Source organism: Phycodurus eques, chromosome 19 (assembly GCF_024500275.1).
Source record: "Phycodurus eques isolate BA_2022a chromosome 19, UOR_Pequ_1.1, whole genome shotgun sequence".
Taxonomy (NCBI): Eukaryota; Metazoa; Chordata; class Actinopteri; order Syngnathiformes; family Syngnathidae; genus Phycodurus; species Phycodurus eques.
Window position 1 is genome coordinate 10537881 of NC_084543.1, and position 23247 is coordinate 10561127.

At 40.5% G+C, this 23247-nt stretch overlaps 1 protein-coding gene across 3 annotated transcripts in view; it reads left to right on the plus strand.

Annotated features, from left to right (window-relative positions):
• Positions 1-23247, plus strand: part of trrap (transformation/transcription domain-associated protein) — a 77604-nt gene that overhangs the window by 872 nt on the left and 53485 nt on the right. For 2 of the 3 annotated variants that reach the window (XM_061705707.1, XM_061705708.1), the window contains exons 2-37: positions 712-901; positions 1213-1262; positions 1944-2054; positions 2144-2248; positions 2402-2485; positions 2766-2822; positions 2906-3031; positions 3761-3838; positions 4171-4259; positions 4782-4878; positions 5704-5842; positions 6676-6754; positions 7221-7455; positions 7554-7890; positions 7973-8070; positions 8208-8402; positions 8477-8668; positions 8742-8907; positions 9011-9267; positions 9693-9893; positions 10517-10668; positions 12323-12522; positions 12650-12867; positions 13659-13856; positions 14007-14267; positions 14384-14545; positions 14852-14948; positions 16172-16293; positions 17039-17209; positions 17755-17823; positions 18780-18800; positions 19319-19438; positions 19838-19957; positions 20213-20377; positions 20458-20639; positions 21553-21751. In XM_061705707.1, coding sequence (XP_061561691.1) covers positions 802-901; positions 1213-1262; positions 1944-2054; positions 2144-2248; positions 2402-2485; positions 2766-2822; positions 2906-3031; positions 3761-3838; positions 4171-4259; positions 4782-4878; positions 5704-5842; positions 6676-6754; positions 7221-7455; positions 7554-7890; positions 7973-8070; positions 8208-8402; positions 8477-8668; positions 8742-8907; positions 9011-9267; positions 9693-9893; positions 10517-10668; positions 12323-12522; positions 12650-12867; positions 13659-13856; positions 14007-14267; positions 14384-14545; positions 14852-14948; positions 16172-16293; positions 17039-17209; positions 17755-17823; positions 18780-18800; positions 19319-19438; positions 19838-19957; positions 20213-20377; positions 20458-20639; positions 21553-21751 — 5253 coding nt within the window. In that variant the 5' untranslated portion in view covers positions 712-801. The remainder of the gene's footprint in view (positions 1-711; positions 902-1212; positions 1263-1943; positions 2055-2143; positions 2249-2401; positions 2486-2765; positions 2823-2905; positions 3032-3760; positions 3839-4170; positions 4260-4781; positions 4879-5703; positions 5843-6675; positions 6755-7220; positions 7456-7553; positions 7891-7972; positions 8071-8207; positions 8403-8476; positions 8669-8741; positions 8908-9010; positions 9268-9692; positions 9894-10516; positions 10669-12322; positions 12523-12649; positions 12868-13658; positions 13857-14006; positions 14268-14383; positions 14546-14851; positions 14949-16171; positions 16294-17038; positions 17210-17754; positions 17824-18779; positions 18801-19318; positions 19439-19837; positions 19958-20212; positions 20378-20457; positions 20640-21552; positions 21752-23247) is intronic. The other variant, XM_061705709.1, reaches the window with a different exon arrangement.

Here is a 23247-nt window from a genome sequence, read left to right on the forward strand (position 1 = left end):
TTACTACGAAGCCACGCTGTTGTAACACATGCAGAATGTGGTTTGGCATTGCCTTGCTGAAATACATATAATAGTCCAAATACACCTCAGCTTCTGACTAGCACACCTGGTGAATCCATGTTTAAAAAAAAAAAAGTTGGTATGTACTGTGGTACAAATGCAACTTCCATGGTCATTTAAGCAGGGAACAAAGCAAAAAAAACAAAAAACCTGTTAGTATTTTTATAGCTAATAATTCACACTGTATAAACTGTTGTTGTTGCATTTTCTGCATTCTTCATTTCTTAAAATATAGACCAATGATTGCTGTTGCACTTTCTTAAAAAGAAAATATATAAGCTGTTGTTTCATTTTTAATGTAATTAAATGTATTACTGTTTATATAAAATATAAGCAGTTTGTTTTGTATTTAGTTCCCTTCCCCAATGTAAACAAATAGTGACCTTAAAACTGTGATAAGTACCGAACTGTGATTTTTGGCGTACCGATACATCCTTCGCAATTTAACATTTTGTGTTTTCACCATAATAACTGGCCCGCTGAGGCCAACCATGACTAGCATGGTTCTCGAAAAACGTTTGACACCCCTGCTCTAAATGTATCGTAGACAAGATGTTCAATAGCTATAGGTGATGTATGTTCCATTAATGTTATCATATGAGCTCTACATTGCTTCCAGTTTTAACTGATCTTTTCTCTTCCTTTATGCAGTGGTACTCAACATGAGCACAAGCTGAGATCTGTGCAGACCACTCTCTGTCATTTTCCCCTACTGTATCTCAGTCAATTCCTGCTGCCACAATGGCTTTTGGGCCAGCTCCCAGTCCCACCGTGGTAGACCAGACCACACTGATGAAGAAGTACCTACAGTTTGTAGCGGCGCTCACCGATGCAAACACACGTACGTTTATTGGTCTTAGTAATATATTACTAGACAGGCACAAGCCTACTTAGATTTGTCACTGATGTTTAACATGGGCAATGTGATGAGAGCGATAACACTTTAGTCCAGTCAAAGGCACATGTCTGTGAGTGTGGATGTTTGTGTGAATGTGTGTGTGCAAGAGTGTGCCTTTTTGAATAAACTGGCGATGAAAGTAAAACTGATAAGATCTGAGAGTCCCTGCTAATCACACTGTATGGAGAAGGCCTTGAATGCAAAACAGCATTCAACACATTTGATTAACGATGCCTTTGTCCTTCATCTTCCAGCTGATGAGACCAAGCTCAAGATGATGCAGGAGGTCAGCGAGAACTTTGAGGTGAGTTTGACCATAGGGCTAGGCGATTCAATTCGGGTGTATTTGTCAGGACAATTTTTAACGGTAGCCGTAGTTTAGTGCATCCCTGCTTAATTGCACTGCTTACACAAACAAAGAGGAGCTAGTTGTGTCAGTGTTGCCAACTCAACAATTTGGTCGCTTAATTTAGGGTCTTTTTCTACCCCTCTCGTGGATAGTTAAAAAAAAAATCTAGCAAGTTTAATTCCCTCTAAGAAACAGACGAGAGAGGAATAATTTTTACATTGTTTTTCCTGTACGACAATTAAGGAGCCTGGTAGAGGGAAATCGCACTGCACTGTCAGTCGCATTGAACATTGCCCAAGACGTAGTACCCATTTATATGGGGCAAAAGCTGTACAACTCTACCTGAGAAAAGACTTCCGAAAAAACACTTTGAAAGCTTGGTTGGGTATCAGGATAAATATAGAAAGCACCAGAAGGGAAAAACAAAACATAAAGCAAAACGTGTCTTTGGCTTCTTCTATAAACGAAGGTGAAAAAAAATGAAGTAAAATCAGAAATCCGATTTACAGAGTGGGGGGGGGGGGGGGGGGGGGGGGGGGGGATCTTACTGTATTGTTAGTTGACTGACTTTAACGCAGTGCAGAAATGTAGGAATTCAAAAACCTAATATTGCATTCATTGTCTTTTCTGTTTCAGAATGTGACATCCTCACCTCAGTACTCCACCTTCTTGGAACACATCATCCCCCGCTTCCTCACTTTTCTTCAGGATGGCGAGGTGCAGTTTCTACAAGAAAAGCCAACACAGGTGCGTAGAGGAACAGAACACTGTGTGTATAACAGCTGCACAATATCTGTCATTTTATTAGAATGTAATATTGTGTTGCCTTGCTGTAGCAATTGAGGAAGCTGGTGCTAGAAATCATCCACCGCATTCCCACAAATGAACACCTTCGACCGCACACGAAGAACATCTTGTCTGTCATGTTTCGATTCCTGGAGGTACATGTGCTTCTAAATCCTTTGGAACCTTCCCACACTCATTTTTATGTTCAGTCTTACTTGCTTTGCATCAGCTCACAAAATATAGTAAATGGGGTGAACATTAGTTGTTGCAGTAACTTGACTGATTTTGTTGACCATTTTATCTTGCAGATTGAAAGTGAGGAAAATGTGCTGATTTGCCTTCGCATCATAATTGAGCTGCACAAACAATTCCGTCCTCCAATCTCACAGGAGGTGAGTTTTTTGGCCCCAATGGATTTCTGAAGTGATGACTTGGTAGTCGGCCTGTGTTGTAACTTTGTAAGGTCAAAATACTTGCAAAAAAATTACCAGTGAATATTTTACAGTGAAAATACATATCAGTCAAAATTAAGTGAGCTTATTTTTTGATTCACAAAATACCAATTACTTGTTACGACAATGTTTTTACCAAAAAAGGGGCTTGTTTAAATTGAAAAACCAGAAAAATTCCTGAACCCCTGATTGACATGCTGTGTGCAATTATCTCCTTCAGATTCATCACTTTCTGGACTTTGTGAAGCAGATTTACAAAGAGCTTCCAAAAGTTGTCGTAAGTACCTGCTTTCTTTGTGCTTTTGCTCCAATTTTCATAGCGCACAACCGTATTTTTTTTTTTCTTCCTGCACCCACTAGGCCCGGTACTTTGAGAATCCTCAGGTGATTGCTGAGAACACTGTGCCCTCCCCAGAAATGGTTGGAATGATTACCTCCGTGTTGGTGAAGACTGCACCCGAGAGGGAAGACAGTGAAACACGAACGGTAATTGAATACTCATTCTTGCACATTATGGATGGACAGCTTCCTTTCTGCAGTTTACAACTACCACTTGTAAGCACTGGATGGCGGCAGTGCTCCACATCAGCAGACCATTGACGTTCAAACATTCTTACAGAAAATTTATTCAATTTAGATTAGGTATTCTAGATCACTTGTATATTTAGTTTTTTTATTCAGCTTGTGTAGCCTTGACTGCTACATGTATTAATTTGGAAATTAATTTTCAATAGGAGAACAGTACTATAGTGATTTATTTAAAAACATTATTTTTTTGTGTGTGTATTTGAAGATGTGAAAGAGTGTAATGTGTCAATACAAGATCAATTCTGCATTTCAAGAGACTTTATATTTGGAAGAAAACCCCAGTCCAATAATATGAGACAACTGTGTGTTAATTTTACAATATTCTTGCTTGTTATTAAACTTTGAGGAAAAGTGCCGTCCAAAACAAGGTCAGCGTACAAAAATAGATATGTAAAGGCTTTTTTATGTGGACTATAGTGACACTGATCTGTTCAGCCTACAATTAAACCTTTGAAATTGATGATTCATTGAGTATGGTTAAAGCTGATAAAGGAAGGCACTATTCCTTTCCCTTTGTTGACTTGAGGCATTGTATTGTAATTAGCTCACCTTGATTCAAATGTGGACGTGTTAGCAAGTAATATGACTGTGATATCAGACATTGTAATCCATTTGCTCTGCCTCCAGCACACCATCATCCCACGAGGGTCTTTGTCTCTCAAAGTGCTTGCAGAACTGCCACTCATCGTGGTGCTGATGTACCAGGTGAGTGAAATGAAAATACAGCAGGACAACAAAACCACACAGTAAATTAAAATTGTTTGGAGAATATTATCTTTTTTTTGTTTGTTTTTTTTTCCCAAAGGGAGATATAAAATTACTATTTTATTAAGGATATTGACACTGTAAACGGGATTGACTCATTTGCGTTTTTGGATAATTGGAGTCCGGAGAGGTGTGACTAGATTGAATATATTCATATCCTCCCCAAATGTGTATTAATCCTAGGGTAAAATCACCTCATCTGTAATTATGTGGCTGTATTATGATGATTTTTTTTCTCCCTTTAAATAAACTTATCCACCCATTCCCCACAGCTCTACAAGCTGAATATTCACAATGTGGTGTCAGAGTTTGTGCCCCTCATCATGAGCACCATCATGCTGCAGGTGTCTCCACAAGCCAGGTAACATCAATTTGCCCAAACAGGAATCACAACCCCCACTAAGTGAATTAATTTTCATTTTACGGCCTTCTGAATGAGATTGGGTACACCTTTAATAGAATGGTGCCCCACCCCACTCCCACCCTCTCTCTTCATCTCTCCTTCCTCGCAGCAGTTTTTTTTTAAATGTTGCGAAAGCTGGTTCCGTTCCATTTAGGAAAGTTAAAATGGTAGAAATTGGCTTAGCGGGAGGTGGAATTTCAGCCTAAGAAGATGGTTGTATTAGACTTTCAGAATAGGAAGGAAATGGAGCAGAGTTGATTAAGGAAAAACAAACCTCAGGAATCTCTGGCAGGTATGGAGAAAGTTTCTTTGGGAGCCACAATAACAGCTGCCATGCAAATGAATAAGCCATGCATGTAGAATTGAATCCCATATGTAGATCCACATTTCACCCTCCATTAATTGTCACCTACTGCAGGCATGCAGCATTGTCTTGATGAGGTTAAATTGTGTGCATTGTTTTGTTTGTTTTCTTTGCAGGCAGCACAAGCTTTATAACAAGGAGCTATATGCAGACTTCATTGCCGCACAGATCAAGACACTTTCATTTCTGGCCTACATCATTCGAATCTACCAGGTATACTCGTTTGATGTTTTGAATTCATTTTCAACTTATCAGTATACAAATAGCGAATATTCAATTGTAAAATATCTAGAATAAAATGTAATATAGGAAAAAAAGTATTTGTCAAAATAGGTTAAGGTTAAAAAAAAATGAATTTCCTCTCCTTGTGCTGAAGTCAATGTAATGTAATAGTAGAACATATTAAATAAGTCTATATATGAAAAATAAGTATTTTACATTTTAAGGATTATTTGTTTGTTCAAGCTTCAGTGTGTAGCCGTCATTTCAGGAGGAGAGGAGAAAAATTGATCAAGAGTAAACCAACTTTTATGAGCAACTTATCAACCTCCCACATTCAACTGCTCCTACCAAACTGTCAAACTGTAGTTGAGTTAAAACCTAATGACAGTAAAGCATACGTAGCCAGATAATTAAATGTCCAATTGCAACACTGAACACTAAAAATGATTAAAACATTGTTTTTGCCAGCAAGGTTATTGCACATAAAGTTTCCCCATTATTTTAACACCATTTATTTTACTGACTCTCAAATAACACTTTCTGATTTATTTAGAGTTCCATGAAAGCAAACAAATTATATTTTTATTTTAAGTAAAACAAGACATTCATGGATATATCAAACGACTTAAAAATATGATTAAAAAAAAATTCTGAATTGTTTTAATGATTTACAATTTGTGTGAGGAAGGCAGGGGCGGAGGGGACACATACAGTATTGGGAAATTCAACTACGACAATAATCAGGCTATTATTTTTACAATAAAACTTGACTGCTTCATATGCTAATCGTATCTGTGTGTGTTTCCACCTTCTCAGGACCTGGTAGGAAAGTATTCCCAACAGATGGTGAAGGGCATGCTACAGCTGCTCACCAACTGCCCCTCGGAGACTGCTCACCTCCGCAAAGAGCTGCTCATTGCAGCCAAACACATTCTCACAACTGACCTACGCAGCCGTATGTGCACACATAAACAAACATGCACACAGCATTCAAATATATTTATGCCACGTGACACCAGGACACTACTTTGCATCTGTCGCAGTGAAAGTTCAACATGCGTCAAAGCTAGCTATCGTCAAATTTGTTCTTTCTGGGAAGCGGTCAATGCTTTTTTGGTTCGCATTTCTTGAGTGTTTAGCGTTGCTGTCATAGCATAAATGTTTTGTCATTCAATAGCCGGGTTTACATGCAGACTCTGCTCAACTATTTTCATGTGATGTGATCTATTCTGATTGGGTGTATACGTACACTGCACCACATCACATAATTTATCAAGACGGAGGTCAGTAGTCTATTTAGTACAGTAGTTTGGATTGTTTTTACATTTTAATTAAAAAAAGAGTTTAATGAAAACAAGTTACAAATAGTTAAAAACAAGATTCCCTTCGCATATAAGCGGCCATATTTACGTGCTGAAATGATGACTTCACCACGCATTTACCACAAGATACAGCATATGCAACCTGGCACCATTCTGATTCACGGTACATGACGAAAACTTACTTCTGATCGGTTTGGAAAAAGGAATATTCCACCCCTGTGAAACTGAACAAAATTCCATTCAGCTTCGGCCTTCCAATGGAGGTGTTATATATGGAGCATTTTCTTTCGGTTTGGGCTCCCAACCGATTTTAATCGGAATACAAGCTTCCATGTAAACCCCCCTATTGATAAGGTTGCCTTTGAAGGGGTATAAGATGTGAAAATCAGAACAAATTTGCATGACTTTCATCCATATACTGTACAGGAAAGAAAGCGGTCAAAGTGTTGTTCTTTTTATGTTGCAGAGTTTATACCCTGCATGGATAAACTTTTCGATGAATCCATTCTCATTGGCTCTGGATACACAGCCCGGGAGACTCTTCGGTAAGTTGTCCGTGTGTGCAGCTATCAAAATCATCCCCTTGTTTGGTTCACGATTGATCCGACAGCTCACAGTCCTTTGCATGTTAATAAGGAGAGGCTGACCGCATCTCAGATCCGTCTGTCAAATTGTCATGTACACCCACATTTCCTGAGGGCAGATTTTATGCAGGTCGATTTCCAAATGTCTTTGACCTGCCACCCCACCCTCACCACTTCAGTGGTATAACTGTCATTTTATATTAGTAGTACAGAGGAGCTGTTGAGACCTGGCGGGACTATCATTGTCACTCATTAGCTCACCTTCTTGCTGTTCTCCTTGACAGAGGCTATTTTCATAGTTACTTCCCATAACTGTCTTCACCTTTGAGAATAGCTGATGTTTTTACTTTGTCTCTTACCATCTTCAGGTTTGCCACATCTATTAAAGTCTAACAGTATTTCTCCTATCCTCATCTCTTTTTTTCAGACCTTTGGCCTACAGCACACTTGCAGACCTCGTTCACCACGTTCGCCAGAACCTGCCCCTGACAGATTTATCCTTAGCTGTGCAGCTTTTTGCAAAAAACATCGATGACGAGTCGCTTCCGAGCAACATTCAGACAATGTCCTGCAAGCTTTTGCTCAACCTGGTGGACTGCATTCGCTCAAAGTCAGAGCAGGAGAATGGCAATGGCCGGGACATCCTCATGAGGATGCTGGAGGTAGCCAGCACAGAGCGAGCCTTATTCTTAGCTGTGGTCACTTTTCATGCAATGAAATTTTGAGCTCCATTTCTACCGTTTCTTTATGTATCTATCAGGTGTTTGTGCTGAAATTTCACACCATAGCACGCTACCAGCTTGTCTCCATCTTCAAGAAGTGCAAACCGCAGTCGGAGATGGGCGTGGTGGAGCCAGGGGTGCTACCAGGTGTACCAGCCACACCCACTCCTTCTACCACGTCTGCCATTCCACCTCCTGCTCCTCCCACACCTGTCACGAGTGCGCCTCAGCCCCCTGCAACCGCCTTTGACCGACAGGGTGAGAAGGAGGACAAGCAGACGTTTCAGGTGTCAGATTGCCGCAGTTTAGTGAAGACTCTGGTGTGTGGAGTGAAAACCATCACATGGGGCATCACCTCATGCAAGGCTCCTGGAGGTGAGACTACAAACACTAAGCTTAGACAACTGACTATAAATGTTTGGGAATCTATACATTTTTTCGGTTAATTTTCAAACAGAGGCACAGTTCATCCCTAACAAGCAGCTCCAGCCAAAGGAAACGCAGATCTACATAAAGTTGGTCAAATATGCCATGCAGGCTTTGGACATCTATCAGGTACCCCAAGAGAACGGCTGAATTGAAAGTTTTTCAACTAATGAGCGAAAGAAGGGTGATAAAAGAAAATTTATCTTAAAATCAATGCAATTGGTGTACATCTCTGATTTGAAGGTGTCATGTTTTTAAATGATTAGGTTCAGGTTGCCAATAACCAGCAAGCGTACATTAGAGTGGCCAACTGCCAGGCTGTACGCATGAAGGAGGAGAAGGAGGTTCTAGAGCACTTTGCTGGGGTCTTCACTATGATGAACCCTCTTACTTTCAAGGAGATTTTTCAAACTACTGTCCCATACATGGTGGAGAGAATCTCCAAGAACTATGCGCTCCAGGTACACACAGCAACCATAGAAAAAACATTTTATTTAATGTATTGTTTTAATTTCTCTTGCTCTGAATTCCTCAGATTGTGGCTAACTCATTCCTGGCCAACTTGTCAACTTCAGCTCTATTTGCCACCATCTTAGTGGAGTACCTTCTTGAAAGACTGCCAGAGATGGGCTCAAATGTTGAGCTCTCCAATCTCTACCTCAAGCTCTTCAAACTGGTTTTTGGATCAGTTTCGCTATTTGCAGCTGAGAATGAACAAATGCTCAAGGTGAGTTAACACACCTGTTTTATTTTTTTTATTTTGTTACACATGGGTATTAAAACAGCTCATTTTTCCTTAGCCACATCTCCACAAGATAGTAAACAGCTCAATGGAACTGGCCCAGTCAGCCAAGGAGCCTTACAACTACTTCCTGTTCCTTCGGGCCCTCTTCCGCTCCATTGGTGGAGGAAGCCATGATCTGCTCTACCAAGAGTTCCTGCCTCTTCTACCCAACCTGCTGCAAGGTACAACTCAGTTCCTTGATGGGCTGGTGTGTTTCCTTCTACTTTTCCACATAGCCTAAGCCACATTTTCCCACTTTCCTGTGTCCACCTTTTGTGCCATTAGGTCTGAACATGCTGCAGAGTGGCCTTCACAAGCAGCACATGAAGGATCTCTTTGTGGAGTTGTGTTTGACAGTTCCTGTGCGTCTGAGCTCTTTGCTGCCATACTTGCCCATGCTAATGGATCCACTGGTGTCAGCCCTCAATGGCTCTCAGACTCTGGTGAGCCAAGGACTTCGCACCTTGGAGCTATGTGTGGACAACCTGCAGCCAGACTTCCTCTATGACCATATCCAGCCTGTCAGGGCAGAGCTCATGCAGGTAGGAGGTTTTACAGACTGGTGCAGTTCTTACCAAGGTGCCTAGTAAGGTGCTGGTTACACTCCAAAAATTACAGATTCAATAGGCTCCAGCTCACCCGTGACCTGAATGAGGATAAGCGGGGTAGAAGATGGATGGAAGTATTGGCATAATAAATTCCTCTCTCATTGCCTAACTTATCTGTAAATCAGTGTTGAATGGTAATATCTGCTGAGTGGAAAGTACCGTGTATTAAAGAGGCACTACTGTATTCATGAGAATTACTATTTTTTTTGCACAAACTAAATCAAACATGTTTTAAATGCGCAAAAATGATGAAGAACAGAATGACCATTTCAATGTTATGGAATAGAAGCCAACCATTTGATATTAGCATTGACAGAGATCTTCACACTTAGATATGTTCTCTGTGCCTGTGCTCCAAGGCTTTGTGGCGTACACTCAGAAACCCAGCTGAGACCATCTCCCATGTAGCCTACCGGGTTTTAGGAAAGTTTGGTGGCAGCAACCGGAAGATGCTGAAGGAGTCTCAGAGGCTGCACTATGTGGTGACTGAGGTTCAAGGGCCCAGCATCAAGGCTGAGTTCACTGACTGCAAAGCCTCAATACAGCTGCCAATGGAGAAGGTAAGATCACACTGCCATTACTACAGAGATCAGTATTTTTTTAGTTAGATATGCGTGTATAGTTCTGTGTGTGCTACTGGTAATTTATTGAAAAATGTTCATCTCCCACTGAACTTCAGCCCCAGTCAGTCATCATCAATCTAGTGTGGTCCAATATGATGGGATTATTTACTCTCATTAGCGGCTGATTCTCTCTCTGTGGCCTGAATCTTAGATCTTAGATTCAGGCCACACGCAGACTCTCACTTGCTACAAATTCTAGATCTATGAACAGGTCTGTAATTCAGTTGCACAATCTTAATTTACTTGGGCTATTCATGTTTTTTTTTCTTTTATATTCTCCTCTTTCTTTGAAATGGTATTTATTCACTCATTTTCTCCCGTTTTAAGTAGCCCAGCCGTATTGTAGAGATCAGTGACTTTTGCTGAACACTGCATCCGTCCTGCAAGTTAACCACAAATGTTAATGTCAAGTTGCAATTCAGTTTCCATATTGATAAGTTAAGGATGTTGACAATTTGCAACTTGAGAATTTCTTTTTTAATCAAGTTTTTATATAGTTATTATTATTTGTTTTATATTTGATAGTTTTCTCAAGATCTGTGTTCTGTATTCCACTCTAGGCAATAGAGACAGCCCTCGACTGTCTGAAGAGTGCCAACACAGAGCCGTACTACAGACGACAGGCGTGGGAGGTCATTAAGTGTTTCCTTGTGGCCATGACCAGTCTGGACGATAACAAACACGCTCTGTACCAGCTTCTCTCTCATCCCAAGTAAGCAAACATTGCTTTGTGAGATGGTACACAACACCAGAGTCTGGATGCGCTGTTTGAGATAGCAAATATAGTCTATGGCCCTGATCTGGGGGAAGTATCGGAAGAAATATATTCATGAGTTGGAGTCATGGTGGTTTTCAACCTCCTCTTTTAACCATCTTCACTGCTGCTTCAGTCACACACCACACACTGCCACATTAATTCAGTGAGAAGGGAGGGTGTTGCTAATTACATTCAAGTAGATCCCAACTCTATAGCAGGCTTTGGTTTAAGTCAGAAAACTCTACTGTGAGTCCACATACAGCAAGGGAGGAGAGGTGTGCTTGTGGGGATGGGTTATTGGCATTACCATAATTGATCCCAGGCAGCGGCTAATTGACTTTCTTGTCTGTTTATGCTGCACCCTAGCCCTTTCACTCTCCTTTCATTAAGAACACACATACACTCACGCACAAAGACGTGTGTCTGTGTGCACAGTTCTGCTGGAGTAATGAAGTGTGTCAGTTATGATCAGCGGGGCTGTGACTGCTACCTTCACTATCAGAAATCTTGATTTGTCCTCCCTTATGAAAGATTCAGTTTTTCTTCTTCTTTCATTTACACTCTTCTCACATCTTCCCTCCGTGTTTAGATGACTTTAAATATAGCCTTTGTGAGTACACAGTAACGTTGGCATGGCAGCTCCATGAATGACAAAAGGCCAATTGATCTGACATTCTGACAGCCAGGCCAGTCTTCACCGTGCCCACCACGACAGTCTCCTTCCTGTGTGGTTATTAACATTACAGTGTATACATTTCCTAAACAAAATCAAGCTGCAATAAACTAGTTTACTAATTACTCTGAAATTTGCAGAAGTAAAAATTGTAATTATAGTTTTCCTCAGTTATACACAATACCCAATTTGATAACTTCAAAATAGTTTTCCTTTTATTAACATGCTTGGACTGGGATGGAACAAAAGACAGCTTTTCTGCAAGCTAAATTATGACAGAATAATCAGGGCTGAACTGTCCTGCGTGCAAGCAAAACAATATAACAAAATAAAATAAAATAACAAAACACACCTTACCTGTAAGACAATTTTTATTTATTTTTTTAATGCCAAAAGCTTGTGGTTTTTAAGTTGGCACAAAATGACACATTCGCCACAAATCATTCTTGTAGTCAACAACATAAAAACATTCTCTTAAATAAAGCCATGTATGCGGAATATCTTCTTTGAATCAGTTCCATCATCGTCATTAATATTCACTGGTTCACCTTCATGTCACTGGTGTCCCTAATTTTTTCTGCTATATAATTCTCCAAGATCTCAGTCAATCAAGCCCTCAACTGCAGTTGACATTACAGTACCTCTTTCTATTTCTCTTTTTACCTTCATTCGTGGAGGTTGAAAAAGGTAACAAGCCTGTTTGGCAAAGTAAGGACGACGAAGTGCAGCTATCTATTCTCAAATGTCGGGTGTGTTGTAATGTAAATACTCAAGTACAGTTCCGTTACAAAGAAACAAAAAAAAAAAGAATCTGTTTAAGTACAGTAACAAAGTATTTGTACTTCATTGCTTCCGACCATTGGTTAAGAGCATTTTCGCTGTTGCTGTCCCTTCATTTGCTATCTGCTAACTCATATTGTTTTTTTCCCCCTCCAGCTTCACTGAGAAGTGGATCCCCAATGTTATTATCTCTCATCGCTACAAGGCACAGGACACGCCTGCCCGCAGAACTTTTGAACAGGCCTTGACTGGAGCATTCATGTCTGCCGTGATAAAAGACCTGAGGCCCAGCGCGCTACCTTTTGTAGCCAGCTTGATTCGGCACTACACCATGGTCGCTGTGGCTCAGCAGTGTGGTGAGACAATCAAATATCAGATCAAACATTGGCTTTTGTCCCAATTGGACAATACAACTATTGTAATGTTTACTTAACCATTTAGTTTTGCGATTTAAAATGCATTTGTTGATTTCTGTTCCCGCAGGACCATTCTTGCTGCCGTGCTATCAGCTCGGCAGTCAGCCAAGCACAGCCATGTTCCACAGTGAAGAGAACGGGTCAAAGGGCATGGATCCACTTGTTCTGATCGATGCTATAGCCATCTGCATGGCCTATGAGGAGAAGGAACTGTGTAAGATTGGAGAGGTGGCCCTGGCTGTCATCTTTGATGTGGCCAGCATCATCCTTGGCTCCAAGGAGAGGGTGAGTCACAGGGATTTCAATTTCTGCATGTGACCAGCACAACTAGCTAAATAAATAAGGGTTGATATATTTTAATTTACATTTAATGCCAGGTAACATGGCCTCAAAATAAATATTTGATTTTCTTATTTTCTTTTATTTACTTTTATAAAAATCCAGTTTTTTAACTTATTTTTAATTGATTTTATTTTTCCCATCTTTGCATATATCAAAAGCAAATGATAATGACATTATACCAAAAAATTGGGCTTTTCTTTTTTTTTTTTATTATCTGGGAGTTGCTTTATTTCTCTGGATACAAAAGAAGCTTTGAAACAACATTTTTTTCCTTTTTTAAATTTACCTTGATCCATTTTTTTTACTTGCATCAACTTCGACATAAATAAATGCATTTTTTTTTCTTGACAGATAATGTAAAAATAAGTGTTTCCCTATGAAAAAATGTCAGATGCATGGTTTGGCTGGTCCATATGTCTGCTGCACCCCCTTCATTTCATCCAGAAGACAATGTAAAAAAATTTTGAGTCGTCAATAGAGGAGTGGATAACTAAATATAGCTACTAAATCGCTAATTTGGCAACACTGATTGCCTTGTAAAAATAGCTCCTCTCTGTTCCCAGCCATGTTGTACGAATCGTCTAAGCAGTGCTCAACAGGAAGGAAGTGCTTTGAACTATGGATTCAACACACAAAAAAATCTATTTAAAAGAAATCGTCCTGACAAATAAATTATTCAGCTGTAAATATAGTGAGATGATATGTTCATCCTTGCCTTTTATTTCAATCTGCAGGCATGTCAGCTTCCCTTGTTCTCCTACATTGTGGAGCGTCTGTGTGCCTGCTGCTATGAGCAGGCTTGGTATGCCAAGCTCGGTGGTGTGGTGTCCATCAAGTTCCTGATGGAGAGGTTGCCTCTCATTTGGGTTTTACAAAACCAACTCACCTTTCTCAAGGCCCTGCTATTTGTCATGATGGACCTCACGGGAGAGGTGAGCTGAAATAATATTTTGTGAAAAAGAGATAAATAAATGTTTTGATGCCCAGGTGCCCCCTATTTAGTGCTATAATTTAGAAAGTTTATAGCGGTAGTGGTAGCTACTCAATAGCTTAACCTTATGAATTAGCCTTTTTTAACATAGGTGTCAAATGGAGCTGTAGCCATGGCAAAAACCACCCTGGAGCAGTTGTTGGTGCGCTGCGCCACTCCATTGAAGGATGAAGAAAAATCAGAAGAACTTCTGACTGCCCAAGACAAATCTTTCCACATGGTAACACATGACCTCGTTCGAGAAGTGACCTCCCCAAACTCCACTGTCAGAAAGCAGGCCATGCACTCCCTGCAGGTGCTGGCCCAGGTCACTGGCAAGAGCGTCACTGTCATAATGGAACCACACAAAGAGGTAAAATGTTTGGAGCAGGATGTTGTGTTTATCAGCTCTTGAGACAAATCCTGATAAAGCCTATTTATTTTAATTAGCATCAATTGATTTCCTTCCTTGCTGGTGTTTGTCATTAGGTTTTGCAAGATATGGTTCCTCCCAAGAAACATCTTTTGCGCCACCAGCCTGCAAATGCTCAGATTGGCTTGATGGAAGGCAACACCTTCTGCACCACCTTACAGCCCCGTCTCTTCACTATGGACCTCAATGTCATGGAGCACAAGGTCTTCTATACAGAGGTATGCAACATGCAGCACTACATCTATTCATGCATTCATTTGTATCCATGTATAATATCACACTACTTGACATTTGACACACATTTGCACTAGTAATTCAAGCAAGCATTTTACGTAGGACAGCTGCAGCTATGTGCTGGTCGATTATTCGAGTTTATCGATTAATTCAAGTGTATTGCTCAGGATTTAAAAACAAAATTTAAATTGCTTTTGGGGGGGATACTCCTGTAATCAAGAGCACTTCAACCCCACAACTGCATGTTTCTCTACTGGAGGAAGTCTGACTTTTTGTTGTTCTGTCTTCAGCTGCTGAACTTGTGTGAGGCGGATGATGCTGCACTGATGAAGCTGCCATGTTATAAGAGCCTCCCCTCTCTTGTGCCCCTGCGCATCGCTGCTCTCAGTGAGTCATGTCATCTTATAGCGGTTCCTTGTAGGGGTTGAACCAATTAGTTGACGAGTTGACTTTCCAACTCTGTATTGACTTTTAATGATTGAAGTCGACTCATGGCTAATTGCTTTTTTGGCTTCCAATCAGCCAATTTACAGTGGACTTTTGACTTGCCGGTTATGCCGTTGCCGGACTATAACGATCTTTGGAGCAACAAAATGTCCTGACAGCAAGGTTACACTGTCTTCATACTTCTTTGTGAGTCCTAGAGTTTAAAAAAAGGGGGTGGGGGGGTGGTTGAGAATAGCAGTTAGCCTTGCTAGCTTTGGGTATTCTCATCCAGTATTCTTAAAATATTCATACCAGCGGGACCAGAGGACTGGTGGCGAGGAACATGGGCAGCGGAGCTAAGTGAAGCTCTTCTTTGGCGGCAAAATTTGCTGTACAATAATGCGTGATCGACGTCTGCGTGATAATAATAATAATAATAACTTTACTCCGGTGGCCAAGACCGGTCACAACAAATGCAAACGCCACAAGACAACGTTGGCAATAAGATTCCCCGGTAACCTGGATGAATTATACAGTTGGAGTTCCGCAGTCATTTCTGTTGTACCTTAATGTTGCTGTTGTGTTGTGACGTTTGCATTTCCGTTGTAAGGTAATGGCGTTTGCATATGTTGTGGCGTTTGCAATTGTTGTGACCTGTCTCGGCCACTGTACTTCATTGCTATCATAACATGCACTAACATCATGACACTTGTCACTTTGCAACACTGTGTCATAACACACTTGCAAAATATGTATTCTAGCCTCAAATGCAATAAAAGCACAAGTGAAATAGAAACACCGAAATGAAAAACAATGTCCCGTCTTAACAACACCCTATGCTATGAAACGCAAAACATGCTACCAATAATTTCAATAACTACATTAAGCGTAATGGTGAGTTGTATCTTTAATCATTTGTTTTATTTGTTTCTATTCGGTCAGTCGAAATCTCTTTTATGTAAAAGCAGCCCGTAGTGCAAAACAATTTGTGGATCGCTGTACTATGCTGAAAAATATCAATGACATCAATTATTTGACTATAGCTCTACTTTCCTCACATTATAGTCAACTACAAAACAATTTTAGTCATTCCACCACAAGTTCCTTGTAAAGCCATTATTATGCAGCCTGTGATTTGTCCAAACAATTGTATGAATGTAGAGAATTTCTGTGCTGTGTTTTAGATGCTCTGGCGGCCTGCAACTATTTGCCACAGTCAAGAGAGAAAATCATTGCCGCCCTGTTTAAGGCCCTCAACTCTACCAACAGTGAGCTTCAGGAAGCAGGGGAGGCATGCATGAGGAAGGTCAGGATTGAAATTGTTTTAGTCTTTCAACCTTATTGAATATAAACCTCCTTTTAAGTAAAAACCTTGAGACCGTCACGCAAAATATTCCTCTAAACTAGAATTCAACACTGCCCTCGAGCTGTGAGGAGTACTTATGTTTTTTAAAACCATAGTATATAGTTTTGAGAAAGTATGTTTCCTGAATCTTCATGCTTCATCAGACTGAGTGAACTAGCCATATCCCTGTTTATCAGATGATCCATACTACGAAGACCCCAATCCATTCACCCTAGATGCTCTTAGTCCCCTTTCTCCTTCAATTTCCGTGCCCTTCATTTTCTTTCTTTACCGTCATCACTCTTTATCTTATGATTCCTCCCTTTCTCTTTCTTTGTCCTGATAGCACTAATGAGCATTGCTGTGGTAAGATCAATACAGGATGGAGTGTTCGTTCTCTCGACTGAGAGGAAAATGAATGTGGCTTGCATGCATCTTCGTGTGTGTGTTGCGTTGCAATATGTGCTTGTTTGCAACTGGCCCTGCCACCATCTGAGCGTCCTTTTGTCTCCCAACTGTTCGCAGTGTGTAGTTAGAAGTTGACCGGGTTAGAGAACCTGACAAGGTTAGGTCCAATGTTAAGGAGAGAGGATTTATAGAGGGGACCTCAAATAATCTGCGGTTAATAGTTTCACTACATACAGTTGTATGAAGATACTAAAACATGTTGAAATGGTACATTTCACCCTCTTGTTTTATTTTTTAGTTCCTGGAGGGCGCCACCATTGAGGTGGACCAGATCCACACTCACATGCGGCCTCTGCTTATGATGCTGGGTGACTACCGCAGCCTTACACTAAATGTGGTCAACCGTCTGACCTCTGTCACTCGCCTCTTTCCCAACTCCTTTAATGACAAGTTCTGTGATCAAATGATGGTAAGACGTGCTTCCATTTTCATCATGTATTTGTTGCTTTTTTTAAAATAAACATTTGTAAACTCAATGCCTGTTTTTCAATGCTGTGCCGTTTTTTTATTATTTTTATTTTTTTTATCATCTGTGGCTCAAACCCAAACATGCCACTATATCCTTTTAAAAAAATCGTTGTGTATATCTGTTTCTTACTACGTATTTTTATTGTATTTATTTGTGTTTATTCTCATCTTTATTCAAGTGTTACAGCAGGACACAGTTGCTGGAACTGTGTCCTGCTGTAACACCTGAATTTCCCTCTGGGGATCATTAAAGGAATATCTTATCATTTTAGTATGCAGCAAAATTGTACATACAACTCTGAACAGCTAATATGATTGTTACCTGCACTGTTCCCCAAGTAATATCAACTGCTAAGTACAGTAGTTTATCTGGCGGCCGTCATGACAATGACAGAGATGCTCTCTCTTTCCTTAATAAAAGCCAGTGTACCATCGAAATGCTTTTCACTCTGTAGTCTTAAGTCAGTGTTTTTCTTTGTCTCTCAGCAACACCTGCGGAAGTGGATGGAGGTAGTGGTAATAACACACAAGGGAGGCCAGCGCAGCGATGGAAGTGTGAGTATACATGTTAAAGATGAAGTCATGAGCGCAAGCGCTGAAAAATTGTGCAGATGCGAGGCTTCAATAACGCTGACATCTTGACGTACCTCAGTTGAGATTTAGTTTGAATCCAGCACGGAAGCAACAAGTCAATACAGCTGTTGTAAACTGTCTAAACCAAACAGAGGAAATGGCACGAAGCTTAAGTCTCATGTAGTCAACACATCTTCAGCGTGGCCTCTTCCTACATGGGTTGTGAGTGGCCATAGCGTGGCCTCTTCCTAGATGGGTTGTGAGTGGCCATATTACAATCAATGTTTAATTACGCACCAGCCTATCGGTGGTAGGCCCAGCGCCGTGTCGTCTCATTATCTTGGTGACAGATAACCTTGGAACGGCAAAGAAAAGGTGAGAGTGTAACGGGGAAAAACAGTCGCCTCTCTTATGGAAGTAAAACCATTTCAAGCTTTCATTTCATGAGTTGCGACTTCCCCATTTCTAAATGCTTTGCATAATTACATGCAAATTAGCCCCTTTTTTCTTTGCTTCAACCCAACTCCTTGTCATATGCCAGTTGACAGTGAGCTGGGAGTCGCAGTAAAGCAAGGAGTCATGTGGTCAATTAGCCAAGCCTGATAACGACAACAACAGAAGGTTGGTGCAAAACTGAGGAGAATGAACAGGATCTGGAAAGAGCCTGTCCAATTGACTTTTTGACATGAGGATGAAATATCTTAATTTGTGACCCTTTATCTCCAAATGTGGTGGGTTGACGTTTGTGTGCTCCACTGATGAAAAGTTGTTCCCGAGGTCGCACACAAAGGTTTTCGCTGCCCACCCATTCATTTCACTATCATCCTGTCTTATCTGCTCACCTTCCATGTGGAGCAAAGACAGACAAAACTCAACCACACACAAATTCACACATACCACTCTGCTGACTCTGATCATTGTCTCCCATTCTGGTACAGCCTGCATTGGAGGGCTTTGAGGTGAGAAGTGACCCGGTATTGCGCCCTCTGTTGGTGACGTTTTGAAGCTTACTTCAGCCAATGTTGTGATAGTGGTGGTAGTGAAGTTGCCCTGTAGTTTTGTGTCCATTTGTTTGTGATTGTCTGCAGACACTGTCATGTCAGTCCTTCTCACATTTTGATCTTTTTGGGAGCCTCTTGTTCCCTACTGACAACGGCACCTCCCAACATGTCCACCACAGTATTAATAGTGGTTTGAAAGAATAAATACACTAAAAGTCCTTAGTGTTTGTCTGCTGTAGCTTTGTAATTCAATAACTCATTTTAGTGTCTTTCCCTGTGTAATTTGTTAATTTGTTCTACTAATTGACACAGAATGCGTTTTTCATTTGACTAAAATTCATCCTTTTTTTTTTTTCTCTCTTTTTTTTTTACAGTGCCTTTTCATCAGAAATTCATTCGGTTCCTGCACTGGCATCTACCCAATACTTTGATTTACTCACCTCTGCCTTTTTTTTCTTTCTTTGACTGTTTTGTAGGAGATGAAGATCTGTTCTGCCATCATTAACCTTTTCCACCTGATCCCCGCTGCACCTCAAACACTAGTCAAACCACTGCTGGAGGTGGTCATGAAGACAGAGCGTGCGATGCTCATAGAAGTAAGACTTGCACATGTTCATGTAGAATATGTGAAATAAGTTAATGCAATGAAATAATTCATTCTCCTGTTTTTATTTTATTTATAGATGTATTTCTAATAAATTAATAGGGGATCTTTTTCCTAATGTTTTGTATTTGATTACATTAATCAATGAACCAATCATTGACAAATTAATTGAAAATAATAAATGCATTCTAGTTAACCAATTTTAATTGAAAATGCAAATATTATTACATGACGCCTGATAATTTAAAGGCTCGGGGTCGTACTTTGACCCACACCTGATCTAGGTCCTGATAAGACATTCCTACTGTTCCTTGAAGTCTGTTGTGACTTTTTTTTCCCCTCCTTCTGTTCTTTCCCATCTCTCTATACATGCACTATTTCCACCATCCAGGCCGGCAGTCCATTCAGGGAGCCGTTGATTAAATTTCTGACTCGCCACCCTTCTCAGACAGTGGAGCTGTTCATGATGGAGGCTACTCTTAATGACCCCCAGTGGAGCCGCATGTTCATGGTCAGACTTTAGGCACTCTAAGCGGTTGTCCCCTTGGTGTTCTCATAGACACATTTGCTGTTGGAGCAGCTTTTGGCTTTTTAGCTTCCCTCGGTAATGGGTCATAATGACTAAGCCATTGGGTTTTCCCATCCTTAGTATTCCATCTAGCGCCAAACTGAACAGAGCATCAATTTTTCATTTCCAGGTCTTTAAATGTTTGGGCACAGATCTACTGTAGTTGTAGTGACACAATGTGTATGTGTCAATATCCAGAGTTTTTTGAAACACAAAGATGCCAAGCCACTAAGAGACGTGCTGGCCTCCAATCCCAACCGCTTTGTCACCTTGCTGGTTCCCGCTGGCACCGCTGCTACTGTCCGCCCCGGATCTCCCTCCACCACCACAGCCAGATTAGACCTCCAGTTTCAAGCCATTAAAGTATGGATGTTCCTATTACAGCCTTCAAAGTAACAAAATGTACATGTGTCTGACCCTTTTCTTTTATCTTGTCTATTTAGATCATCAGTATTATTGTGAAGAATGATGAAGGCTGGCTAGCGGGGCAGCATTCGCTGGTGAATCAGCTTAGGCGAGTGTGGGTCAGCGAGGCCTTTCAAGAGAGACATCGTAAAGACAACATGGCTGCCACCAACTGGAAAGAGCCGAAGCTTCTGGCTTACTGTCTTCTTAGCTACTGCAAGTATGTACATTGAATTTTAAATTAACTGTCTGGTGAGAGCAGGCGTGGGCAAACTTTGGTGCTCAAGGGACGCATATGATTTAAAAACTGACAGATGAGCCAGATCAATTTGTAGTTGTTGTTAAAAAAGTAATAATAATAATAATAAAATGTGTAGCTAAAAAAAATTGTTAAATGGTACATTGATTATTCTAATTAAAAAAAATAGTCATTTAACTAAGTTTAATAAAAATAAAGGAAACATGTTCAATCCGCTGTATAAATGCAATTGTTAATTTTACTATGATTCTTATTTACATTAAATATATATTTGTATTACTACAGTAATAATTGATTGCCATTTTAATTGTAATGAACAAATTATTGAATAAAATACAGAGGAAATCAGCGCTGTCAGGCGGCCTGACATCTCAAACTATTGTTTTTCTGGTAATGTGAAAAAATGGCAAATTGTTATTAAACATTGTATAGTTAAAGATAGCAAGCTGTCTTCAAAACTTCACAGTTTAATATTTTCTTTTTTAAAAAAGATAACTTGCCAATAGAATCAATTTGTAAATAAAACATAAAATTTACCAAATTTGGACAATATCAATGCCAGGCGGAAAACTCCTATGTAAATGTTTTAGGTGTATTATGTACAATAAAGAAATTAACCACTTATATGGAGATAAATGAATGAGAGAAATATAAATAAGTGCATTTTAATCAACCAAATTTTTGGCGCAATAACGCCCAAATGTATGGAAAAAACATTACAGGACTCTTGGTAATGTAAATATACTTTGTCCACCCCTGTGGTTAGAGTGTAATGACCAAGTTACAATGTTAGCCAAGAGGGCTTGAAAGTTTTGACTTAAGACTTAACGCTACTGACGCACTGAACTTCATGACCCGGTGTCCCATCCAAAAGGCGCAACTACTCGGAGATAGAGTTGCTGTTCCAGTTGCTGCGGGCCTTCACGGGTCGCTTCTTGTGCAACATGACCTTCCTGAAGGAATACATGGAGGAGGAAATTCCCAGGAACTACTCCATCGTCCAGAAGCGTGCGCTGTTTTTCCGCTTTGTGGAGTTCAATGACCCGCACTTCAACGACGAGCTCAAAGCGAAGGTATGTTCCTCTGCAGCCAGAGCAGGAAAGTCAATTCATGGATGCAATCCTGCTGGGAGCTGAAAATTCCTGTGGTTTTGACATTTCTGTTAATCAGCCTTCAGAATTGATATGCAGATGGTGGCTGTCAACTTCACTCTGCCTTATTTAAAGCTAAATCCTCAGCTTACAACTTAACAAAAATTACCCAATTGGTTGTGTAAAACATCCATCTATTTTCTGTACTGCCTATCCTCACAAGATACTTTAAAAGTATGACACAAGTGATTGAAATATTTGACATAAAGGGTTGCTCTGGCTCCACCAAAAAATAGTACTCCCTTTAGTTTTTTCGTTTCTGAAAATCATTAATAATGGACTATTATACGTGAGGTGTATGCACACTTTGTCTGGTGAAAATAGTTTGAATAATAATTTGGTTTGGTTGAAGCTTGACACCAGTTTTTTTCCCCGCTGTTCTTTTCAGCCTTACAGTGAATAATGTATCATAAATTATAAGGCATGAATTATTTCACCTTTTGTCACCTCAGCTGACATGCTTTGTTCTTGCCGTGCAAATACTGTGTGCAGTGGGGACTGTGTCTCTTTGATAGAGTCACAAAGGTCATTTTATTTTTATTCTGCTGCGAGACACTCAGAGGCACAACAGAAGAATGCCTGTGTTCTCCCTACCTGACATGCCGCTGCAAGCATTACAATCATTCAGACCGCTTTATAAAATCGGACTCATCCGCCCACGCTCACACACACACACATGCACACGCACAGTGTTTGAGCAGCTGTAACAGGCATTGATGCTGGCAGAGAGGAACTGCAGCTTTGCGCTCAAGTAAAAACGGGTCAGTGGTAAAGGCGTGCCCTGGCACTCTGGAGCCAAATGACTGTTTGGATCTGTACATATACCTACACCACACATGGGTAATTGCACTCAGACGCCATATCCAGTGATGATAAAATGTTGTCTCTTAGTTTGCAAAGCTAGTAACTCTTCGATAATAACTGGTTCTCCCAGAGGTTATGCAGTATCACTTTTGTTTGTGAGTAAGCAGAATTACACAAAAGCTACTAAATCTATTTTCACTAAACATTGTGGAGACGCAGGCCAAGGGGGTACCCCTTTCCATTGGGCAAATAGCGGCCGGAGGACAGTATCTATCTACTATATGTACTGATCCAAATTAGGAATGGTTCGATATGGCGGACAAGTGGATGACACAGTTTGGAGGTTGTGGGTTTGAATCCAGGCTCTGGCTGTCCTGTGTGGAGTTTGTATGCCACCACCACCCCGCCCATGCTTGTATTGGTTTTGTCTTAGTATTCTGGCTTCTTCCCACATTCCAAAACCATACATCTTAAGTTCATGAAAGACTCAAAATTGCGATTGGCTGGCGTCCAGTCCCGAGTGTATCCTGCCACTCCATCAGTCTGTTGAGGATTGAAGAAGGCTCCCTTCAGTTTGAATACTTTGCACGCGTTATCGTCAATGATCAAAAGAA